Here is a 25,059-nt window from a genome sequence, read left to right on the forward strand (position 1 = left end):
TAAAGTAGTCATAAGTCACCAGGAAAGACGGGACCTATCTCGGACCATATCCTCCCGTCCCCCAGCTCCAGGCGGACCCCATGCCATCAGACTGCATTTGGGAGCTGGTCATTCATTAAATACTTATCGCGCGAGTATCTTACAACAGACCCTGCCTTAGTCCATTCAGGCTGCTCTGACACAGGAATTTATTTCTCACAGTTCTGGAGGCTGGAAGTCCTGCAACCGGGTGCCAGCAGAGTCCACGTCTGGTAAAGGCTCTCTTTCTGGTTGGCAGACGGCGGTGCTCACACAGTGGATGGGGGGGAGGGGACAGGTCTGTTTTATGAGGCACTGATTTCATCCGTGAGGGCTCTGCCCCTTGATGTCATCACTGCCCAAGGCCCCATCTTCTAGTACGATCGCATGGGCTCGGTTTCAACATATGGGACTGGGTGGACACAGACTTCGTTCAGCCTGTAGCAGACCCTGCGTTGACCTCTAAGGTTGCACAGACAAGGCACGCTCTGCACGGCTCCCATCTCACGGGAAGCAGGACGTGAGCGCAGTGCGGACATCGCCACAGGGAGGTGGGCACAGGTCCCCCTGGGGTCCCGCATGGGGGAGGGGCCAGTCCACACCGGGGAGCGCGAGTCCAGATCCCAGCCTCGAAGACAACCTGGAGTTAGGTGAGGGAGGGTGGCAGCTGGGGGAGGCAGGGTGAGCTCCCGGCGGAGGGGAGAGCAGAGCCGAAGGTAAGGAGCTCGAGGGAGCACAGCAGACCAGGTGTGCAGGAGAGACTGTAACAGGACCGGCTGCAGAGGCGGGGGGCTGAGAGGCAGGGACAGCAGCTGGGGGGCCGCAGCTGGACAGTGCTGGGTTCCCAGTGCTCTGGTCTCCATCATCGCAAAACAAAGCACCCAAACAGTGGCTCAAAACAATAACAATTGTGTGTGTTGCTCACGAATCAGCAGTTTGAGCAGAGCTCATGGGGAAGGCTCATCTCCGCTCCGTGTGGGATCAGCTCGTGGGCTGACGAAGGGCCGGAGGATCTGCTTCCAAGAACACAGGGCTCCCTTCTCGGGTTCCAGCCGGTGCTGAGGGCCAGGAACCGCGGCTCCTTCCACACGGGCCTCCCGGGCCTGGCCTCCCTCAGCACCGCCGCGTCCCGGCCTGCGCGCCTCAAAACAAAGCGCGAGGTGGGAGCCCGTGGCCTTTATGACCTCACCTCCAAAGATCGTGCCGTGTCCCTTCTGCCTTATTCTGCTGGTCAGGATAGTCGCAAAGGCCGCCCAGCTTCAAGGGGAGGGACCTAGAGCCGTGTGATCAGGGCCGAGAGGAGAGTGGGGGGAGCAGGTATTTTTAGAATCCAATCTCCCCGTTCAGCCCGTGTGTGGAAGACGGAGTGTGAGGGCTGAGGCTTAGGCAGGACATCCATCAGGACTTATTCGAGCGAGGACGGAGCAGAGTGGCGAGATGACCACGTGCCCCAGAATCCCCTGGGCCTGGGGGTCAGAAAGGGGGGCTCGGGATGAGGGAGCAGCAGTCCGTGTGGGCGGGCGCTCGCCCGAGGCTGGGGTCCCGTGTGCTGTCTCCACCTCAGGCAGGGCGGGGCCCCTGTGGTCCGAGACACCCGGGGGCCACTCACAAAGGCCTCCTGTGTCGCTGATCGACAGTGACACCAGGGAGACTCCCAGCACTGCAGGGCCCACGGAAAGCCCCCCCCCCCCCATGCTGCAGAGGGGAGCCAGGCCTGAGCTTTTAGAACATGGAAACTCAGGTGACCGTGCAGGGAGCAGCGAGCCTGACCTCCGAATGCCTGGCCACCCACGTGGTAGAGGGCCGAGAACATTCAAGAATATTCAGCATTCTTCTTAAGAAAGTGCTTGTTTTCAAATATTAGCTTCAGATTGCCCTTCAATGGTCAGAAACTGAAAGGTGAAAATAATACTCATAAGCTTGACTGGGAAAGGTGAGAAAATCACTGGGGAGTCTCCTGCCTCCTCTTTCCCAACAGCGACAGCTGTGTGTCTCTTGCTCACTGACCAGCACACACCTTCCTCTGCACCAACCTCAGAGCACACCTGTGCTCTCCCCGGTGCAGGGCGATGCCTTTACCTGTCACTGCCGCCAGCATGGCGCGGGGCCCGTCCCAGGCTCAGACCTGTGCCTTAGCTTGGACCCCGTTATCTTGGTGCTGCAACTCGGTGGCCGCCAGCAGGATTCCAGCACCTGGCAGACCGTGGACGTGCACGAGGACCCCGAGACACGCATGCTCTCAGGAGCCTCCACTGAGCCCCAGCACGGACACTGGCAGGCAGGCCTGCCTTGTGCCTTTTCCTGCTGCCAGGAAGACGGAGTCTTCAGGATCTCAAGTGGCCCTGGCTGTGGCGCAGCCCAGTGGGAAGGTGGTCGAGCCAGTGACAGTCCGAAGGGGCCTCTGACTGCTTTGCACTCCCTGTAGTTTGAATGCTCTTCCCAGGTTGCTCCCACGGTGTCTCCAAGCCTCAGTTCCGTTGCTTGTAACGCCCCTGATGCGCTCGGGTGATATCTACGGTTCCTCTGGCTCAGATGCTCCCAGGGTGTGCGTCCACACCTTTCCAGGGGGAGACGCAGCGGGGCTGACTGCCAACGAGAGTGCAGGAATCGGCCAAGGTCATCCAGATGAAGCCGCTGTCCTGACGTTCTGCTCTTCAGTCCTCAACGCCGTTTCCTCCTCCCTGTGCGCCCCACTGCACCCCCTCGGACGTGCAATTCCTAAGTCCTGTTTGCAGCCACACCAGCTGTTCCCCCAGTTTGTGGCCCTCCCAACGCAGACACCCACATTTCCCTCTGTCTTCAATTCCTCTTTACTTTCTCCTTTACCAATCTGTAACTATAGTAGAGGGCTTTTTATCTCATGTCATTTGGTCTGGCAATTGGTACTTTAAAAAAAAATGTTTAAAAAGTAAAAAATAATTAAGTTAAAGTTGGGAGTTCTAAAAAATTATATATATGCTTTTGACCATGTTATTTTAGCTTCCGACATCTAAATGGTATTAATTCCGCAGCCTGTCCCCCCTTCCTTTGCGAACGGGTGGCTGGTTGGGATTCTGCACTGTTTTCCTTGCATAAGTCACTATGAAGCCGCCTCTACAATTTCCAGTTTGGTTTTCTTTAAAACTGAGTGAGCACCAAATGACACTTGAGAAGCGATTTGAGCGCAATTGCATTCTTACAACAACGTGTAAGCCTGGAATAAACAGGTGCTAGAACAGCTGTGAGCCCCTAACAAACAAAACTGCCTCTTGTCACGGAGAACAGTGGAGGGCAGGCCCGTCACTAGTGCTGGCCGCCTGGGGTCCCCGGCGCTTCTGAAGCCACTGCACTGCTTCGTCCCTCCTCCAGCCCCTCACCCGCGGCCTTCTCAGGCTGTCCCTTCCAGCTGATGGCCTTGCCTCTGTCACTGGAATGACCGTGAACCAGACAACCCCACGAGGGATTCAGCTGGAGGCCGGATGTGGATTTCAGAGTTGCCGCTGTAGCAGCAGGATGAACATGAAAAGAATCCGGGACAGAATGAGCCACTACGCAGAGTAGCTGCATCTGGTCAAGTGGAAGCACGCAGATACCCTTGAGGAGCGAGCCAGCAATGGGCCCTGGGGGAGGGCGTGGGCTGGGGAGCACCCGCTGTCAGGGGACAGCCGGCCCTAGGCAGGGCTCAGACCGCCTGCCTCCCAGAGACCCAGTCATAGTCGGAGCTGGGACCTCTCTGATCGTCTAAGAAATCTCCCAGCTGAGAAGGCAAACCCTGAAAATTATGTCAACACTATTGGGGTGACAATGATTTCTTTTGTAGTAAATATTTCTTAATCCTGGGAAGATTTTGAATTAACTATAGAAATGTTTAAGAGAATTAAGCTAAGGCACTAATATTTTTGAGATAAGAATATTTGTGCATAGTGAGTAGTTTCTGCACTTATAATATTTATGAGAATTTGGTGTGTTAATTTAAAATATATAACTGAATTTAGACTTTTAAATTTAGGTTGTAATCTTTTAAACACATAACAACATCAGAGCTTTTAAGAGGGCCTAAGACTCAGCATAATTATAATTCTAATTTATTAGATTTCCAAGCATTACTTAAGTACTTGGAAAGGTTTGTTTGCTAATTAGATAACTTAAGTACTTAAATAAGAAAATTGAATTAATAGACATAAATGTAACTTAAAATACTTAATGGGGTTATTTAATACATTTAAAATGAAACTAGATATTAATCAAACTAATGAAAAGTGTTGTTAAATGCTGGGTTTATACATAGAATTAAGAGGACTGGTAAGCTGCCCAGCCGGTGTGGCTCAGTGGTTGAGCATCCCATGTACCAAAAAGTCGCTGGTTGGATTCCTGGTCGGGGCACGTGCCCCTGTTGCAGGTTTGATCTCCGGTAGGAGATGCGCAGGAGGCAGCCGATGAATGTTTCTCTCTCACATGGATGTGTCTATCTCTCTCTCTGTCTCCCTTCATCTCTCTCTAAAATCAACTAAAAAACACATTTAAAAAAATTGGTAAGCTGAATTAAAAAACTTAAGGGAGAACCAGTGATTGGTAACTGTGTTTTTTTAAAAACTCTCTTTTAGATAATCTTTTCTATATTCAAAAGCTATCCTTGAGGACACAAAATCTACCACTGACAGCCTCCCATTCTTGGGGAGACGGAGCCATCAATCAGACAGGCACCCATCCCCGTCCGGTGACCAAGTCTTCACATACCGACTCCATCCACCTCCCTTCTTCCTTCTAGGTAGCAACAGAATCTTGCTCATTCCATCATTGCCTAGTCAACCTCCTCGTCCCTCCCTCCTTTGGGTGTCGCTTTCCCACATCATCAGCTTTGCACCAGCATGTAAGCAAACTAGCACAGGGACCAGCATCTGGACCTGGTTGAAGGAAGAGCTCCCACACGTGTCAATGAGCAAGGTGTCCACGGCGTGCAGGCAGATGTGTAGACCCTCTGGAGTCAAGCTACACCACTTGGGCTGGGTGGGCGGTGCGGTGTGAGTGGGTGAAGTTCATTCAAGTCGAGAGAAGTAGATGGGACAGTGATGAGTAGGGAGACAGAATTGCCTTTTTATTGCTTACCTTGGCTGACTTTAAATGTTAATTATTTTCTAGGATCCACTTCTTGTTAAGACTAATCTCTAGTTTCATGATCACTTGCTTTCAGATTTAGGCTTTTCTACATTAGTGTAAACTATGCATCACACGTATGGGTCAAGGGAAACAAAAATTAACTTTTCAAGGCAGTGTAATATAAGTTGAGTGTACTTGTTGATGTCATGACATGTGTGGGTTTGAGGCTCTGTGGTGACACACAAGCTATCACACACAGTTATAGATGTGAGCTCGAGTTCTAATGGTGTGACATTCTCCTCTAAGTTTTATAAAAATGTCACCATAGTCATGGCCATCAGGATGGCTACTAGCAAAGAAACAGAAAATAATAAGTGTTGGCAAGGTTGTGGAGAACAGGAAGCCTTGCGCACTGTTGGTAGGAATGTACAACGATGCAGCCATCGTGGAGAACAGTGTGGGGATTCCCCCCAAAATTAAAAATAGAACTACCATGCGATCCAGCAATTCCACTTCTGGGTATATGCCCAGTAGTACTGACAGCAGAATCTTTTTAAGAGTTATTTTTAGCCCTGGCAGGTTTGGCTCAACTGTGGATCGTTGGCCCATGGACCAAAGGGTCTCAGGTTTGATTCTGGCCAAGGGCACATACCTCGGTTGTGGTTCCGTCCCAGGCCCTGGTCAGGGTCATGCAGGAGGCAACCAATTGATGTGTCTCTCTCATGTTGATGTCTTTCTTCCCTCTCTATCTGAAGATAAAAAAATGGAAAAAAGTGTCGTTGGGTGAGGATTAAAAAAAAAAGAGTTATTTCTATACCTATGTTCATATCAATACTACTTACAATAGCCAAAAGGTGGAAGCAACTCAAGTAACCATCAGCAGACAAATGGATAAACTAATGTGGTCTAGCCATACAGTGGGACAGTATTCAGCCTAAAAAGGAAGGACATTCTGACACTTGCTACAGCATGATGAACCTTAAAAACATTATGCTAAGTGAAGTGAGCCAGTTACAAAAAGATAAATGCTGTAGGATTCCACTCACGTGAAGTACCTAGAATAGCCACATCCATAGAGACAGAAGGTGGAATGGTGGTTCCCAGGGGCGGGGCAGGGGAGGAGGGAGTGTCCGATGGGGACAGTTTCAGTTCTGTGAGGTGAAGGTTTCCGAAGAAGGATGGTGCTGATGGTTACGCCATGATGTGGATGTAACACCACTGCACCATACAATCGAAAGTGACCGAGATTAATTTTATTACGTGTATTTTGTTACAATTTTTGTAAAAAGGTCACAGACCACATGTGGAGTCTACTTTGAGCGATTTTCCAGAAGTTCTGTGGTAGATTATTTAGTAAAGCTAAGAAATAATAGCTCCACTGAATGAGACCCTGGCTCGTTTTCGGATGACGTGGTCTGACTCAGGATGGAGATGGGAGAGCCAGAGGTCTGTCCCCTCCAAGGCTGTGGGTGCAAACTCAGGTGAACCAAAGTTCCACTGGGACCTAGAATATACTCTCTTTTAAAAACAATTATTAATCCTCACCTGAGTATATTTTTTCCATTGATTTTCAGATAGAGTGGGAAAGAGGGTGGGGTAGAGAGAAGCATCCATGTGAGAGAGACATGTAGATTGGCTGCCTCCACACCACCCCGACTGGGCCAGGGATCGAACCTGCAACCCAGGTACATGCCCTTGACTGGGAATCGAACCTGAGACTCTTCGGACCAAGGGTCGACACTAACCACTGAGCTCACCTGCCAGGGCAGCAACCATGTTTTTAATTGGCATTTCTGACGCAGGCACTGACTAAAGACAAAGTGTTTCCTAATACCCCCGGAAACCAAGCAGAGTTCACAGCAGAAGCCCTTCTCCTAAACATTTCACAACAACCAGTACAACCAGTTGAACACTGGCTCTATTCACTCGGTTTTGCTCCACACAACTTATAATACATAGACTTTTTTTTCATGTATTCTTCATTCAGATAATCCATTTCCACTGTAGAAAATTTGGCAAATATAGTAAGTGTGAAGAAAATAAAAATGTCTCCAATTCTTCGAAGTGATTTCCAGATAGTTTTGTGTCCCCTACAGTGTGGGTAGACTCTCAGTGAAGAACTCAAACACCTGCAGCAAAGAGAGGTCCCTAACCCTCCAGCACCTAATGCAACAACCACTGTGAAACACTGGTGTGATCTGGATGCTATTTCGATGTCTACATGCTAGTCGGGATATATTTTAGTTGGTTCCATTATTTCCAGGTCATGCCTTATTTTATTGTTCTCTACTCTTCATGGCCCTGGAAGGGAAGGAACCCTTTGTTCTTACAGAAATGAATACTGTCAGCACCTGAATTCCACCTGTGACTCGACAGAGTTCTAGGTTGAAATCATTTGAATACAGTGTCTGTGGCTCCATAAGCCCATGTAGTCTGCAGACTCGGATTACTGGCATTATTTAGGTAATAATTTAGCATAGTAATCTATTTTCCCCTTTTCATTAAGATCATTTAAGAGCTGTAAAAAGGTTCCAAGCGTTTTGCATTAGTGTGCAGAGCAGTTCACCTTATCTGCACGGATGACAAGGACTGACCACTGCAACATCCTTAAACAGCTGTGCCGAGTGCAGTTCCCACCAGGTCTGAGGCCACTGCGTTTCAGAACTGGGTGGGGTCACAGGCTGGCAAGGGACAGACCCCCAAGGTCGACGGGCTCCATGACCATGAAGTGGGACCACTGCCTCTCCACCTGTGCTTGCCCTCACCCATCAGTGGGAGCTCGAGTGGAAGGCTCTGGTTCTCTGGTTCCCAGCTCTGGCTGCACAACCTGCTCCCCAAGCTGAGGAGACGGCCGGATGGCCAGATGCCCACCCCCTGGGTAGGAAGCCACGCATTTAAAAGAGCTGTCCAGCCCTGGCCGGTTTGGCTCAGCGGTTAGAGCGTCGGCCTGCGGTCCGGAGAGACCTGGGTTCGGTTACCGCTAAGGGCATGTACCTTGGTTGCAGTTTGTCCCCGGCCCTGGTTGGGTCGTGTGGGTGGCAACCACTCGATGTGTCGCTTTCACGTCGATGTTTCTCTCTCTCTCTCTCCCTCCCACTCTATCTGAACAGAATATCGAAAAAAAAATGTCCTCTGGTGAGGAATAAATAAATAAATAAATAAATAAATAAATGAGCTGTCCAAGTTCAATTTTATATTAGCTGTTGGGCTCCATCTTCGGTAACAACTTACTGTCCAGTAACAGGACCCTCCAGAGATGGAACATGATGAGTCTTTCCAGTTAGCGTGTATGGGCTGGTAGCTACGATATGAGAAATCCAAATAGAGGTGAAGGCAAATGGCTATTTAAAAAAAAGAACCACCTTAGGCATTCAAGATCAGACACTCTCTGTAGGAGCCACAGAAAGGGCTGTAGGGTGGGCGCGGGCGGTGCTGAGTGAGCAGTGTGCATGGGAGGTGCGGGCCGGCGGTGGGCGCAGGCGGTGCGGGGCGGGCAGTGTGCACGGGCGGTGCGGGTCAGCGGTGGGCGCGGGCGGTGCAGGGTGGGCAGTGTGCGCGGGCGGTGTCCTCACGTTCCAAGGACACTGCACAGCACCCCAGTGCAGGCCCCAGCAGCGCGCCAGGATCTCCAGGGAGCGTGGTGACAGTGCAGGGGTCTGCCCCTGGCGCCCCCACGTTGGGACTGGAGCGGCTGAGACCCGCAGAGGAGCGTTTGCACCCCTGGCGCCCCCACGTTGGGACTGGAGCGGCTGAGACCCGCGGAGGAGCGTTTGCTCTCGGCTGGAGCTGGACCCCGCTGGGTCCGACTGCGCGTCCAGGCAGCAAGGGCCGCTCCCTCCGCCGAGAGACCGCCGTTGAGAAGAGCATCTTAGGAACTGAATGTGCCCCCAAATTCATGTGTGGAAACCTAATCACCAACGTGATGGTTCGGTAGGTGGGGCCTTCGGGAGGAAATCGGTGGCGCCCTCACCACTGAGACCGGTCCCCTTAGAAAAGGCCAGGGAGCTAGCTGGCCCTCCCCACCATGTCGGCCGTCTGCATGGGACAGGGTTCTTGCCGAACCAGTCTGAGCTGGCACCCCGATCCTGGGCCTTAAGACAGGGGCAGAGGCTTTCTGGACGCCAGCCGCCTTATTCAGCGTTCACACGATACTTACAGGCCACCGTGGGCCAACTCGGTGAGAGGCAAGGGCTGCGCACGCGAAACATACAGGTCTCCAACCCCGGCCCTCCTCACAGGTTCCTGCTTTAGGAGAGGTCACTGTTAGGGGTGCACGGTGAACCCCTCAGCTACCCGAGGTAAGAATGTAGGGTGAGCGCTTTGAAGGCTCAGGGTGACTCCGGGTCTGGGCTTCTCATGGAAGATGGGACACATATTTAGAATGAATTTCTTGCAGCAACACCTCTTTAAATACTTCATCTAATTTCTAAAAAGCAGCGTGGTTCAGTGCTGACTGCGGGGTCATGCCACACTGCGGGTCATGCCACACTGCGGCCTGCCGGAATCCCAGCTGTGGCGCCCGGGAAGCCCGTGGAGGACGGGGCATCCCTGGGCTCCAACGCAGGGGGAAGAGGTCAAGCAGGCTCCGTGCCGCACAGGAGGCCGGACTGGCACGGACACAAAGCCCACGGTGCTCCACCTGCGGACCCTCAGTCCCGGGAACCACGTAGGTGCAGAGGAGCCCCAGTGACTTGTGAGCAAACCTCCAGAGAAGCTGAAACATTGCCTGAGTCCCAGGGTGATGACCACCCGGCACCCCCACCCTGCCTGGCTTCGCGGAGCTGCCATGGTGGGTGAGGGGTGCTGCTCCCGGGGCAGCAGCTGGCACCAGGCTCGGCGCTGAGATGGAAGACTGCATTACTCACACTAACAGCAGATCAACAGCGCTGGGTTCTCATGACAGATGGCCAAAACTCGACTCATGTTTACTGAAATGTAATAATTTAAAAGAATTCTTTCAAGCTTTTCTACCCTCTCAGTTCTGAACTTTGGTCTTAAATGATGTTGGCATTCTGGCACAGGGCAGCAGAAACAGTAGGAAACTATATTATAAGCCAGTCAGCACACAGAAACCAAAGGCAGATCTGTACTATTACCAAGAGCGCATCTTTGGAAATGTGTTTCACTGGATACAAAGGTTCTAATTTAAGATGTTAGTTTGTGATACAGTTTGGGACACAAGATCAAGATGGACAGTTTCTAGCTCTCTAGAAACATGATTTAACGGCGTTGGGCGTAAGCCCTGTGTGAAGGGCCTGGCACTTCTGCACTGTAATTAGGGGGCTGTGGACTGACCTGTAATATCCTTTGCTGTCTGTGCACAGAGGCAAGGGGACAGCAAAAGATCTGTCAAGGAAATCTCTGGACATGCAGGAAGGTGATGGCATTAGCCAGCTGGGCAGAGCACAGGCAGGCAAACGCCAAACCACACAGGACCTGTGCCTTCCCCCGCCTCCACCCCACCAACAGCTTCGTCCTGGGACTGTCATCCTCCCCCCACTGGTCCCAGGACGTCCCCGGGTGCTGGATGCTGCACAAAGAGTCATTCTCTACCCTAGGCAGCTGGAGGGCTCTCACGGCAGTTTGGGACACGACTGAAAATAATTACAGTTACAAGCCTTCAAGTTCCTGAATTCAAAACACGCATCTGTATGGTGTCGTTGGTGTCTTCCAGCACTGCCGCGTAAGACCGCCTGGTGTCCCCGGGTCGCCGTCCAGGGCAGCGACCTTCAACCCCTTTCACCTCAGGCACACAAACACTAACGACTAAAATTCTGTGGCACACCAAACAATATGTTAGTTTTGCCAATCTGACAAAAAAAAAAGGTATCATTTTGATTATTTCACAAAGAAAAAAATAATAGTAATTACCTACCCTTTTTGCTCCAAAGCGACCCTTTAAAAAATCAGGTGCCTACACTTGTATATGAGGATTTCTGGTACCATTAACCAATCAGAAGCAAACTTGTTATGTGATGTGACCAGTAAGATACAACTCTATTCTATGACCTATATATTTATGGTTCAAGAAAGGCATTCACATGGAGTGGCTGTTGGGTTGGCTGATGTCATTTTTTTATTTGACAATCTAAGGGAAAAGACATCAGTACCCCTGACTAAAGAGTCAGGTATTCATGTTTTAAAAACTTGCAGCAGGGGCTGAAAAATGTCTGATCTAGCATAAGATAAAAATGAAATACACAAGAGTGAGACTTGAGAGTCAGGAGGGTTTGTCCCTTCCATGGAGAAGGTGTAGCACCGATGTATCGTCTAAGGTCCTGATCTAGACATTCACCTGTATGTCTATTCTCATATAACTGGGTGGCCCCAACCAAAGCTACCAGATACCAAACTTCGAATTTATCATCAAATTTCTAGTATGTCTAAGGCAACGAAAATACATAAATAACTCAGAAATGACAGAGCTCGGGCAACACCTTATTTCTCCTGGACACCCCCTAGGCTGGGGTTGGAAGGGTGTGGACATCTCTGAGTTTGCAACCCTACCCTACCCTACCATGTAGCAGCCATGTGCCCTCCTGCATTTACTTCGTGCCTCATTTTCGCCACCTGTATCATGGGGAGGACAGAAGCACCCGCCTCCCGGGTGTGACGAGGAATAACAGGATCCCCCAGAGGGCGTGTTCATTTCATCCGCTCTCATTGGCCCACGAGGCGCACACGGCCTGCACTGCGCCTGGGGCCCGAGGCTGCTGCCTTCAGCCGGTGCTTCCTGCTCGGGAGGGGAGAGGGGGAGGGGGGAGGGGGGAAGACGCATGGAGGGGGGGGGGGCAGCGGCGGGAGGGTCTGGCTGACAACAGTTTGCTGAACCGATTTCTAGCAAAGTTGAGACCACACTTGAGATTCTGGTTTCTCTTGGAGTTTCACTAATTAAAATTTATTACTTCAATATACAAAAATGCAGTGGTAGAAAAGGAAACGCAACGATGACTGCGGACCTCCTCTCGGCCTGCCCCGCCGGGCTGAGCGCCGCTGCAGGCGCTGTTCTCCGGCAAACACACGCACCAGCTCAGCATAACACTTTTTTATTACAATATCCAAAAACTGAGTATGCAAGTTCAGGAGGTCTCAAGACCCCTTCTTCGACTGTAGGAATGTGCCATCTCAAGATAGTCTATTTAAACTATAAAGAAGTTCAAATGTAAAGAAAAGAGAAAACATAAACATTCTGTGTGTCTCTTACTACCAATTACATATTTTTGTGAACCCTGAAAAACTTCCCTGTAAAGCAAATAATATATATATATATAAAATACATATATATATATATATATAGTGTGGGGGTGTGTGTGTGTGTGTGTGTGTAACATGTTGGTAGCTCCCCTTCCCCAAAAGATCAGCTGTTTTCCTTAATCATCTGTATTAGTGTCAACAAATGGCTACAGATACATATTACTTTGAGAATTAAATACATAATTGTGAATTTAAAGCCAAAGGGCAAGAGGGAAAAGCACTATGTGGATGGCACATCTGGGGGTAAATCACCAGAACACCTCTTTCCGAGTCACCGTCCTCCTGCAGACTGACCTTCAAGGATGTCCTCTTATTGCAAGCACAGCCCCAAGGCACTGGGCAGCTTCCCCACTGCTGTGTCACCTGCGGTTGCAGTACTGCTACCAGCACACGTGTGCACTCCCTGGACAGTCTGGGAGCCAGGTGAGGGCAGGGACCAGACGCGCGGCTGGGACGGGACCTCTGCCTGTGCTGCCTGGGGGCGAGGGCCCAGCACTCTCCTGAGCGGCCACCTTGGGAGTGCACCACAGGTCACGTCATCAAGGGCCGCTTCGGGGCATCCCAGCGGCACCCAGTGTCTTCTCACTGAGACGTGCTGACAGTGTGAACGGGTTGAACAGACTGAAGCTGTTTCCAACTGAGAAGAAATAAAGTGAACACACTCGCCCCCCACCTCCCGTTCGGGAGCGAGTGGTCTGGGGCCTGGAGTGAGGGCCTGGGCTGGCAAAGAGGGCGCAGACGGAAACAAACAGCCTGGACAGAGAGACCAGCCAGGCAAAGGAAGCCAACAGGGACAGGCCACTGGGCAGAGCGCCCCGGCAGAGGCGCCGAGCCGACCACGTCTTCGTGGGCCATCCGCGGGCTCTGGGGAAGCGAGTGTGGCACGGGGCCTGGAGGGCAGGGCGGCGGGAGGCATCACTGCAGCGCTCGGACGAGGTAGAGCTTCTCCCCGTGCTCGCTGGTGAAGATGGGGGCCTTTTTGTAGTGCTCCACCAACTCGTCCATGGTGGGGAACCGCCGCTGCCCGATGCAGTACACACTGTCCACGAGCTGCACCTTGAAATGCTTGTTCTTCCCTGATGCTTTGAGAGACACGGAGAAGTCACTGGGCTGGGGAGGAAACAGAACACACGTTAGGACCGGGCCCCACACCGGACTCCGCGGCCACTGGCGAGCAGGCCTGGAAGCCGAAACGCTTTGCCCTGGCGAGCCTGCGTGACCAGGCCCAGCTCCCCTGGGAACGACCGCCTGAATCTTCCACTTACCGGATCCACACGGCCTCAGAGCCCAGCAGCCAGGCCTCTGTTCTAGGGTCTGAGTGCAGAGAGGAACAGAACGGCGTCGGGGACTCGGAAAGACCCCAGGCGTCCACGGCTCTGCTGCTCTGAACAGCAGAAGAGTTAAACTTTGCTCCCCAGTTTCACTGCTGAATGTTTTAGCTGTTTCAGGAGACTCGTTACGGAACGTTCGACACCAGGTTTAACCTGGATGCTGGAATAACGTGTTTTCCATTTCCCAAGCTATTTTTTATAAGCTGGGCATTTTAAAAGGGGGTTTGTACATTGGCAGCAGCTAAAAGCTTTTCTTTCAACTTCTGTGACTATCAGACATTCAACCATGAAGATCTTCTAATTCTCGGCTATTTAAAAAGAAAAACTTTAAGAGGAAAATTCTAGTTGCATTTTAAACGTGGTTCATAAAATCCCAGCGCGGCTGGACAACGGTTCCAGCACAATTTTATGGAGACATGTTTAAGTCTGTGATTCTGCCACTGCCTTACTTAAGAAAGACATAAATATTTTTATTAAAATTGGTCTTTTATCTCATCTGTTGAAAAACATGCCGAGAAGACACTGAATTAAAAATATTCTTTAGTGAAAAAAGTATTGATTAGTTCGATAAAGAACAACTGTTCATTGAATATGAATGACGCAGCAGACAGGCTGTGCCGGGGATGTGCACGTGTGTGCACCATTCTCTGCACGTACCGCAGAAGTAGCCACCCAGTGGGCACGACAGATACATAGAAGTAAAAAGGTTGATACATGTACAGTTGCAAACTGTGGTGGTTCTATGAAGAGAAAGGAGAGAAGAATACAGGGCAGGGTAGGCTAATTTAAATACGAGTGTGGGGGGTCGGGAAAGGCTTCTGAAGAAGCTGGAGAGGAGCCGGAGCTGGGCGAGGGGCGGGGTTGGGGGGACAGAGGCGGAGGGATGCTGGCCTCGCCCGCTGGCCTCGCAATGAAACCCAACCGCCCGCCGTGGCTGTGTCACCGGCCCTGCCTACAGTGAGAGCCGCTCAAGGAGACGAAAGTATGTGCCAGCCGCCCCATTTTCACTCCTGTTCATGTTCTTTGAGTCCGGCTCCCCCCACCTTGGTCAACCATCCCTACAAGGCTCAGCGCACAGGTTCACGGACGCAGCCTCGGCACTCCCAGACAAGAAAGCTCTCCCGCCCCCGGCCTCTGAGGCGCAGGTGCCAGCCTTCCAGGCAGGACCACGGGGCGTTCCAGTAACTGCTCTGCGTACACGTCTTCATGACGCACGCGCCAGGGAGGGCACAGCCCCTCCATCGCTGTGTCCCACAGAGAGCCCTGCAGATGCGGAGCCTCACACTGCCCTGAACCTCCAGGCCAGGGCCCGCCTCTCCCAGCGGCCGGAGCTCATGCTGCTGAGGACGCGGCGCGGCCCCCGCCTTGCCTCCCTCCCGCAGCAGCGGCACTGAGCGTCCTGGCCCCGGTTCGTTACTCAGACTTTACAGACATTTCATTAAAAGGGTGCAATTTTTGTAGAGCAAGAGATAACCACATAAACAAGCGAATGACAACTCAAGGACACAGTGTCTCAGAAAAGTCAGCTCTGGAGAGGGCTGCCAGACTCCCACCACTCACCACTGTTGGCATAAAAAGCGTCAGAGACCATTATATGCACAGTTTGCACTCATGTAGCCCTCTGCCCAAAACAGACCAAATAAAAACAAACCTTTGAGGTACCGGGTGGGATGGAACTCCAGGAAGGCTTATCTCTGGCTCAGGCCTCAGACTATGTCTCAATTTCAGAATCGTGGCCACTAGAAGGTGGGGGTGGGGCGGCAGGGAGTGGGGAAGAGAACACAGATCTTGAAAATGATTTCCCCCATTCAAGACTCTTAGAAATGAGTCATCATGAACCTTGATGTCACAGATGACCCTGGGGCCCAGTCCCACCCACATAATATTCTAACGCACCGGCATTCTGAGCAGTTGCTCAATTACAGTTCTCAAATGGTGAGTCTTCTCCCGGGCTGCACAGACGGAGGCCAGCCGGCCTCGCTGTCCTCAGCACAGCCATCAGAGGGTTGCCGTGTGGTTCTGAGAACAGAGCACACTGACAGGTCCCTGCACAGGAGCAAGGCCCTCACCAGCGGCATCATCGCTGTCGCTATAGTTACCGATTCGGAGAACGTCCCAGCCAGTCATTGCGTCCACAGGACGCAGCAGCCAGGACTGCTCAGCCCTCTCCGGAGGGCTCCCGGTGCTCCGTGAAGCTACCTGTCGTTTCAGGCCTAAGTACATCCACTCTGTGCCAGGAACATCTGCCTTCTTAGATGAAAATGGAGGGCACTCCCACTTTAAAGTTTGGCACAAGCCAGGCACCGTGCTAGTTTTATAGATACTTTAATGAATTCTCAGCTAATGCGGCACTGATGTGATGAGTCAGTCTGAGTCTATGGTAGACCTAATAGACCTAATTCTCATTAAGCCGAATGATCGACAGATGACTTCCTGGACAGGGAAATTTGCTTTTAACTTCAGCTCCTTCATTTCCCATCGTGGGCAGCGTGTGCGCCACAGCCGTGAGCCAGTGGTGCAGAGAAGGGGACTTTAACTCAGGGGCTCCTGACAGGAACCTCAAAGTTAAGGACACAGAACCAACCCAGCGAATGTGCGCAGGTGTGCCAAGTACATGGGGACTTCCCACGTCAGCCCGAGCAGACTGTCCCCACACAATGCGGGTCCTGGGCTGCCACGAACAGCCCCACTCCAGGCCTGAAGATGGGGTGACCAGTGCTCCTCCGGGTGCTTCCAGACCAGCAGCAGCAGCATCGCCTGGGAACTGTCTGGCCCCATCCTAGACCCCGTGAATCAGAAACTGTGTGTTTTAGCCCCCAGCACTGTGTGCTAATGAGTCCGCCAGGGGGTCCCGACACAGCTGCAGAACAGAAATGAAATTTGGGCCAAACACCAGCAGTGTTTTCACAGGTTCAGGGCACGAGGAAAAGGAACGTGATTTATGGGCTCTGTGGCCCGGAAAGAGGATGTTCCACGGCCAACCTCAGCCCGGCGGCGGATGCCTGTCTGGTCCCGTCCTCAGCAGACACTGCTGGTGGGGAATGCCTGTGCGGACAGCTGGGGCCCGTCGCTGCCCTTCGGACTGAGCCAGTCCCGAGTCTGACCAACTCCGCTTCCAGAGACAGCGCAAGGCGGGGTCATTCTGCAGAGGGTGGCGCCACAGCCCTGCCCACGCCGGCCGTGGCCCTTCCAGGCCTGGCTTCCTGAAGCAACTTGGGGGAACTGATGTTTTCGGACCACGCACACTCACCTCTACCGGCAGGGGTGTGCTGATACTAGGACTCAGGACTTTAAATTTAAGCTTCTCAAAACATGTTTTAGCTTGAGCATCTACAATGACAAAGGGCATCAAACTGAAGACCAGCTCAGCATTCCCCCTCCACACCCTCTGGTGTTGGGGTGCTGCTGATCTGAACGCACGGGCCCCTACGAGGCAGCTGACGAGCTCTCCCCATGGGGGCACGGAGCGGAAGCCTGGCGAGCGCCCCTCAGGGGCAGCCACCGTGCCACCCGGGTTCCTGTGGTGGCCAGAGCGCCGGACTCGGGCAGTCCTCCCGGCGGGCGGGGCAGAAGCAGACCGCGGCTGTGTTCGAGTTCCGCAGTGTAGAGAAGTTGGAAGACGGGCATTCTCGGGTGTGGACCGAAAGAAGACAATGGAAAAAGAAGAGCTACAGTATTGGCCACCTACAGAATTCTGAAACAGGCAACACTACACTGTACCGTTTAGGTCTCACACACAGGTTAAAACAGTACAGAAAATGCTTCCCACAGAACCAAAGGCAGCAGCCCCTCTGTTGGGAGGCGGCAGTCAGAGGCCGATGTGGGCTGCGGAGTCGCTGCTGCAGGGCAGACAGAAGTGTCCTTTCTTGACCCTGGCCTGGGTTAAACAAGTCCTTTTTAAATGAAACTTTCCGTGTGTTGTATGTCACAGCAGAAGGGTGTAAAGGTGCGGACGCTGGAGTGAGACGCCTGGCTCAGTGGCCAGTCGCGTGGCACCGGTCACATGCATGTTAAGTGTTTCCCTTGGTCCTGTCCACCTGGGTCAGCTCAGGCTGCAGAATGGATTGCCATGAAGTGGGTGTTATTTCTCGCAGGTGTGAGTCCAAGATCAAGTAGCTGGCAGATGAGGCACCTGGCGGGTGTTGTGTACGGCTGTCCTAGCTGCTTCCAGCAGGAGGACTCGTCCACATGACCAGGCTGGGAAGCGGTGGTGTGCCACCGGACAAGTCGCACCTGCCCACACTCAGCTGTCTGTCACAGCTACATGACCGAGAAGCGGGAGGGCTGTCTGGATTACAGGTTCTGGAAGAGGCTGCCCGGGCCCACGTTCCGGCTCCTTTGTTTACGAGCTCTGTGACCTTGTGCAGAGTGTCTGCTTTCCTTTCACAACTGCGAAACAGAGATACTTTCTGAAGCTGGGGCGAGGCTGAGACAGTTCAATAAACACCATAACGTCAGGAGGGCGTCTTTGGGGACAGCCAGCAAACACTGTCATGTGGTGGCCCTTCTTCAAGTCCCTTTTAAGAAACTGTAACGGCAGCAAACAGCATCGCATCAATTTTTTAAGAGATTTCTTTCCAATAAAACCTCTAGAAAAGACTCACTTCCCAAACGACTGGAAGAGGTCTCCATCCTTGTGCAGAACAGCACCTTTTACTCCACGCATGGTCACACTGTCAGCGTTACGTGTTTATATCCGTCTCTCCTGCTAGACTCACCTTCTTGAGGCTCATTTCTCTCTCATTTGTATCTATTCTGAAGAAGATCAGGGCCCGTACATAAGCACACAACAGGTGGTTGCTGAACTGACGGGCAAGGAATGACAGACGCTCACGGACCCGTTCTATGTGCCACGGGCCTCCGCGGCCGCCCGACCTCCAGTGGGCCACGAACGTTACCGACACGGTGCCACTGTGTGCTCTCTCTTTAAACAACAAATGGGAAAGCAGCATCTCCTGAACTTTAATTTTCCCTTCCCACGGTGGCCTCCCTTATTAGAGCCCCATTTTCTATCTGGGGCACTGTACTATTTGTCTATTGCTGTGTTCAAATTACCCTACAACTCAGTGGCTTAAACAACAAACACTGGTAATTGCAGTTTCTGTGGCTCAGGGCTTGGGGAGTTCCTTAACCTTGAACGAGAACCACCTGACTGCCACGGGCTGTGGTTAACACACTGGCTGAGGCTGCGGTCACCTGCGGCTCTGCGGGGACAGAGGACCTGCTTCAGGAGTGGTCCCTCACGCAGGAGGTCTCCCCGCGCCTCGGGGCCCCCGTGGGGCTGTCTGCGAGTCTTCACGCCACAGCAGCGCCTCCCCGTCACGCGGTCCCAGAGGGTGATGCGGAGCCCTGGACGAGCCAGTCTGGAAGTCGCCTCTGCTCCCCAGTGCCGAGTCATTCAGGGTGGCCCCTGCCGAGGGGGCGGTGACCGGGCTCCACCCTCTGAAGGAAGGGGCATCACAGAACTCGGGGACATCGTTTTGGGCCATCACAGGCACCACACTTGGTTAAAACTTCCCTTAGCTGGACTCAAATCCAGCCAGAGGCAGTTCTGAAACCGGCTTCTCTCCTCCCTCAATCCCTAAAGCCCTGCCTCCCCCTCTCCAAGCACCACAGGTGCTCGGTGTAGCTTCTCTTTGCTGAGACCTGCGCTAACTTTCAACGATCTAACATCAGACCACTTCCCGTCATCTCCTTCTGTTCTCTTAGGAATGATTCTATTCTCACAGTTTCTGAACCCGGAGGTTCTGAAGAACTGTCAGTATAAGTCACTCATTCCTCCCTCCTGCTTAGGAAGTCATTCTCCAAGTGGAATGTGAGGACAGTTAATAGGTAGAGAACCATCCTCTCTCAGGGTTTTAACTTCCATTTCGTCACTGTTATTGTTTAGGCTCAGGCACCCTATTGGACAGCAGTCCCTATAAGTACAAGAAGCTGGCTTAGCTCCACAACCCACATGGGACCAGGAGGCGGCAGCTACGCGCTGACGCTGGATTCGCGATGGGCCTGTGTCTCCACTCGCTGGCCTTATATCTCCCTCTCTGCAGTTTCTGCTCACAGGCGAGTACTTTTAGAAAGAAAATCGAAGAGGACCCTCTTTGACACTATATAATTGAGTAAGCCACATGCCCTGATCCGGTGTCTCTCTCCTTCACCGAGGTTTTCATCACAGTCTCCTCACTGGTAGGAGACGGAGCTGAGGACAGAACACCCTTCATTCCTCCTCCATCCGCCCGTGTGAGTGCGACTAGGACTTTCTTCCCCTCTCGTGGCCACGAGGAAGCACCGGGACGAGGGACCCTGCTCCCTGGCATCCTGACCCGTAACAACCGTCACACTTCCCTCTAGCTTTGCCTCGGACTGCGGGAAGACGGGCGTGGAAATGCCCTTTGTGGGGTTCGCCCAGTGGCCTGGGGAGTCTGGACCCAGTTCTGCTCATGCTGCTCTTCAATCACCAGTGTATACACGTATTTAACCCTCTTCCTGTCCCCAAAGCCATATGATTATTTCCTTTTAGTTTGGTAAATAGGTATCTTTCTGTCTTTGTTACTTCTTTAAGTACTCCTGATCAATGTTCTCTCTGTGCTTAGCTCAGATAAACGATGTTCAATCCAGCATCTTCCCATATAACACAACGCTATCCAAAGGGCCAAACTGGCTTCACCTGCCACGTTCAGGGGCGCTCAGATTTGAGCATCAGGATCACTGGGAGGGCTGTTCAAACTGAGGTTGCAGGGCTCCACCCCACAGATTCCGATTCAGTAGGTCTGGGTGGGGCCGATAGTCTATTTCCAGCAAGTTCTCTGTGGTTCAGGAGCCACACTTGGAGAACTACGGCCACGGAGGCTGAAAACATTTTACACGCGTGTCTCCCACTCGTTTGCGGGACTACCTGGGCTTCATTCTGATTGTTCCCAATGACGGTAAGACAGTGGGACCTTCAGAAAGATGGAACAGACTGCGAAGGACGACGGAGTGAGCAGGCCGCTCTGCGTTCACTCCCGCTGCTGGGCCTGCCCACTGGGTGGCGAACAATGAACTGCTTTTGGCGCCACACACTCCGAGGGGGCTCTGCTTTCTCACTCAGTGGCTCCAGCCACACCCCAAGGCCATGCCAAGGAACTGCTTACTAACAGAACGACGAGAGACATCCCCAAACACGCAAAAGGCGAAGCTGAGATGAAAGTTATACGTTGATGCAAATCAAAACTACACGGACTGCTCCTCAGCACAGAGAATGCCCTTCTACCAGCCTCTTGTAGTCACCCTGCCCCCACCCCTTACCCCTGGAAACCACTAGTCTGTTCCCCATCCTTACAACATTCTCATTTCTGCAATGTTAATAAATTGAAGCATACAATAAAAACAAACCAACAGACAAAAACAACAACACTTCATACCCTAGTTATTATGAAAACAAAACAAAACTGAAAAGCAAACACAGTCGGTGTGGATGTAAGAAACTGGAACCTCATGCGCTGCTGGTGGGAACGCAGACTGTGTGAGGCCGGAAAACACGGCGGTTCCTCAAACGCTCAGACAGCGAATTACCACTTGGTCCAGTAACTCCGCCGCTGGGCACAGACCTAAGGGAACTGGTATGTGTACCCCCATGTTCGTAGCAGCAGTACACGTAATCGTCCAAAGGTGGAAACTATCCAGTGTCCATGGAAGGACAAATGAACAAACAAAATGTGGTCTATACACAATGTAAGGAATATCATGCAGCCTTAAAAAGGAAGCAAATTCTGACATATAGCATGAATGAACCTCGAGGACATTATATTACATGAAATAAAGCCAGACACAAAAGGACAAAGACTGCATGATTCCACCCATACTAGGTACTTAGAGTCCAAGTCCCAGAGACAGGAAGCACAGGGCCGGGGGAGAGGGGATGCAGTTCGTTTTTAATGGGTGGAGAGCTGCCATCGGGGAGATGGACAGTTCCGGAGGTGAATGGTAGTGATGGTGGTACAACAGTGTGAGTGCACTCAATGTCACTGAGCTTACACTTAAAAATGGTAAAATTTGATATATTTTGCCACAATAAAAAAACATTTTAAAAAAAGTTTGTGCTAGTGGAAAAAGATGTGAAATTCTGGTGGAAATGTCAGAATCATGACCGAGGAAACCCAAGTATCAGGATGGGCGAGGACACCTGCTCTTCCTGCGGTGGCTCAGCGCGCAGCTCCAGTGCCTCCTAGCGCGGGCGCAGCCGGTAGAAGCCACGCCCACTGCCCCCGCAGCGCACTGTTTTCCTGGGGGGCTGGCAGTCCAGACTCAGTTCCTGAACCAAAACAACGTGCTCCCCTCTGGGTGGCGCCAGGCGGCAACGATCCCTGTATTTTACATTCTTCTGGGAACCACTATTTTTTCTCGACCTTTCAAAAATGCTACCATGATAATTGACTGGCTCTGAGAATACTGGAATATTGGTTAGTAAATACCTTAGAAACCATCTCTGCTGGACAAGTACTTTCCTTGTACACATCTGGAGACTAATGTAAACGTTTCCCGGGGAATTCCTTCTACAACTTGCAAAGAAACTGTTTCAAAGGACACCTGGCAGCGGCCCGGCAGGGGCACAGGACCCTCCGTGGAGAGGCGAGCCTGCCTTCCAGGCGCTTGCCTGCGTACAGGAGAAGTTTACCAAGTGCCAGCCAGAGCTGAATTCAAACATTCCTCCATCTGCTCAGGTCCCTGAGCGTCTCCACCCTCTTAAGGCTGGAGGCGGCAACAGCGCCGAGAAACCACCCTCGCAGCACGGACACCCCTGTGCGCCAGCCTGCTGGGCGCAGCTGCTCCCCCACCCCGGGATCTCTGCGCCCCTGTGCCCTGTGTGTTGTTAAAATAAAACAAAAAGCACAGTTCAAAGAAATCCTAACAATTTCCATCATTTTCTCTCATTGCCAGTCCAGGGGAGTGGTCGTCAGACTCCTGGGAGCTAAGTCTAACTTCTGCCTCTTCTATAAGATAAAGGGAGGTCTCAACCTAGAGCGCAAACACATTCACAGGTATATCTGTAGCGACAGCTAAAAACAAACCAAGCAGAGTAAACAAATAACAAAACAAAACAGGGTTGGCACTGGAGCTGCACGTTTTAGCCACACAGGCCTTTCTAATAAATCAAGTGCTAAAAACACTTTACCCGGTTCTTGAAAATGTACATTGCAGCTTTAAATGTTTTTGGGGGAAACATTTCTAAAAGGTACTCGCAATTTTATGTGAGAACAATATAAATACTTAGGTAAAGGGCAGCTAATGATCTGAGGAATTTCGATGAAATAATTTCTATAGATAAAGTATTTACTTTGACATATTTTCTTTTTCAGTTGAAAGGGCTGCTCTTCAGTTACTGGTGACCACTCGTCTCCCCGTGGTGTGCCGGCCTGGAGGGGTGGCCCCCGTGGCAGCGGCTCTGAGGCAGAGGCCAGCGCGTCTGCCCGAGCTCACTTGTGCGTTCCCACAGCCCAGGGGGAACGGGACAGACGGCCGCCGGGGGTTCACTCCTGCGTTCGCACAGCCCAGGGGGAACGGGACAGACGGCCGCCGGGGGTTCCTAGCACTCTGCTCTGGTTGCCTGCCGGTGCCCACGCTGCATCCATATGCACGTTCTGGATAAATCACTCATCAGTTAACGTGAAGAACATTTCCTGGAGCCCATGAAGGCGGCAGGGATTCGGGGACCAAGATGTTGACATAACATGCACTGTCCCTGCTGACTCGGCCTCTCAATGGGTAGCAGTGGTGACTGCAGGGGAGCGTAAGGCTGCGGTGTGGCCCGGGAGCAGCGGCCAGGGCTGCCTGGCAGGGAAGGCTTCCCAGACGCAAAGGTGACTAGAATGAGACCCGAGGATGTGTGTACATTAGACTGGTGGGGGTGGGGTGGAATGGGGGAGGGGAGCTATATTCTAGACTTTTCCAAAGGTCTGGAGGAAGAGAGCCAAGTCCTAGAAGCTGGGGCGGGAACACAGGCATAGGAGGGAGAGGGGGGTGAACACTGAAGCCGGAGAGATGTAAGATGCCTACAGAGAAGCCACCAAGCTGCGGTCGGCTACACAGTGGGCCCAGCCAGACACCAGCCGTCACCGTCAGCCGGGACTGGACCGCTCAGCAGACCTGTGCCTGCCGTGCTGACGCGTGATATCAGGTGAGTTTCAGGTAACAGACTGCTCTCCATTCTGCCTTCCACATTTACGTCCCCCGCAAGCAGGCTTAGTTACAGGTACCCCACATCACTTTACTGAAGACCTACATGAACACCCGTCTTCGCTAACCAAAGACTCCGAAGGGAATTTCTGCTCTCAGGAGGGAAAGCTAAAGTGGTGTTCAGGGGCGGCTTTGCTGCAGCCGCCACAGGGCGCGGGGAGGCGGAGCAGGAGGGGCCGCGCCGAGCTCCTTCGCCAGAACCACACTCATCACGGCCCCTCGGCGTCCACCAGAGCCGAGCTGCGTCTGGGCATCTGGGCCTTATCCCCACGGATTCCATGCCTCCCTCAGCAAGCGTGTCCCAGGCAATCAGAAAAGCCCAAGAGAGCTCGTAAGGGTGTTTCGTTTTAGCGACAAACTGGACATCCTTAGGGTTTCGAGGGTGGAGAACAAGTAGATGTGGTCACCGACCCCGCCCGCATCCGCCACTCACACTGCTGCCACCAGAGAGACAGGCTTGCCAGTGGCCAGCGTTGCTGGGCTTTGCTGGTCGCCCAGTGGTCTCTTCCCCGCACCAGCAACGCGAAGTCCTCTCCTGTGGACTGATGGGTGGACACAGCGTGGGGTCTGTCCAATCACCTCACACTCACGGAGAAATCAGTCTTTTTAATAAATGAAATGTGTGATTTTTAGCTGTTGAGCTGTCTGGTACGACCTAGTAGGTTATTGTGGGGTCTGGGAACGCTCACTCGTTTTCCCACGTACACTTGGGGTACACGCTTCTTCCCTTCCACCACTTGGGCTCACAAAGGTTTCACAGGAACCTCTACCTTCAGAGCATTAAACTTGTATTTACTTTCTTATATTTATAATATAGCAGGGAAAATACTCCAGCCCAAGTCCTTCATAGTAAATGGTGGTGTTGAGGCTAAAAAGCCAAGATGCCCAAGTGCCTTCGTGTTACTGACAGGCCAGGTGTCCCTGCCAGTGACACAGTTTGACGGCCCCTGTGATGAGGGCCCGCAGCCCGGCCCCCAAGGCCCATTCGGAAGTCCCCTGGGGGCCTGAGGAACTGTGAATAACATCTTGGGCAGGTTCCTGACTGATTCTATTTTAAGAACCAGCTTTAAATAAGACTCTTGTCTCTTTTCCCATATCCCAGTAAATGGGGTGGGTTTTTGGGTTGTTTTGAAAGGCAAGTACTGCGGAGCCAGCTAGGGTGGAGGCG

General features: G+C 52.2%; 1 protein-coding gene across 1 annotated transcript in view; it reads right to left on the reverse strand.

Annotated features, from left to right (window-relative positions):
- Nucleotides 1–11,965: 11,965 nt before the first annotated feature.
- Nucleotides 11,966–25,059, reverse strand: part of NCK2 (NCK adaptor protein 2) — a 140,536-nt gene continuing 127,442 nt past the window's right edge. The window contains exon 5 of the mRNA XM_036263158.1: nucleotides 11,966–13,458. Within this exon, the coding sequence (XP_036119051.1) occupies nucleotides 13,264–13,458 (195 nt within the window). The 3' untranslated portion in view covers nucleotides 11,966–13,263. The remainder of the gene's footprint in view (nucleotides 13,459–25,059) is intronic.

The sequence above is a fragment of the Molossus molossus genome, unplaced genomic scaffold (genome assembly GCF_014108415.1).
Source record: "Molossus molossus isolate mMolMol1 unplaced genomic scaffold, mMolMol1.p scaffold_m16_p_15, whole genome shotgun sequence".
NCBI lineage: Eukaryota > Metazoa > Chordata > Mammalia > Chiroptera > Molossidae > Molossus > Molossus molossus.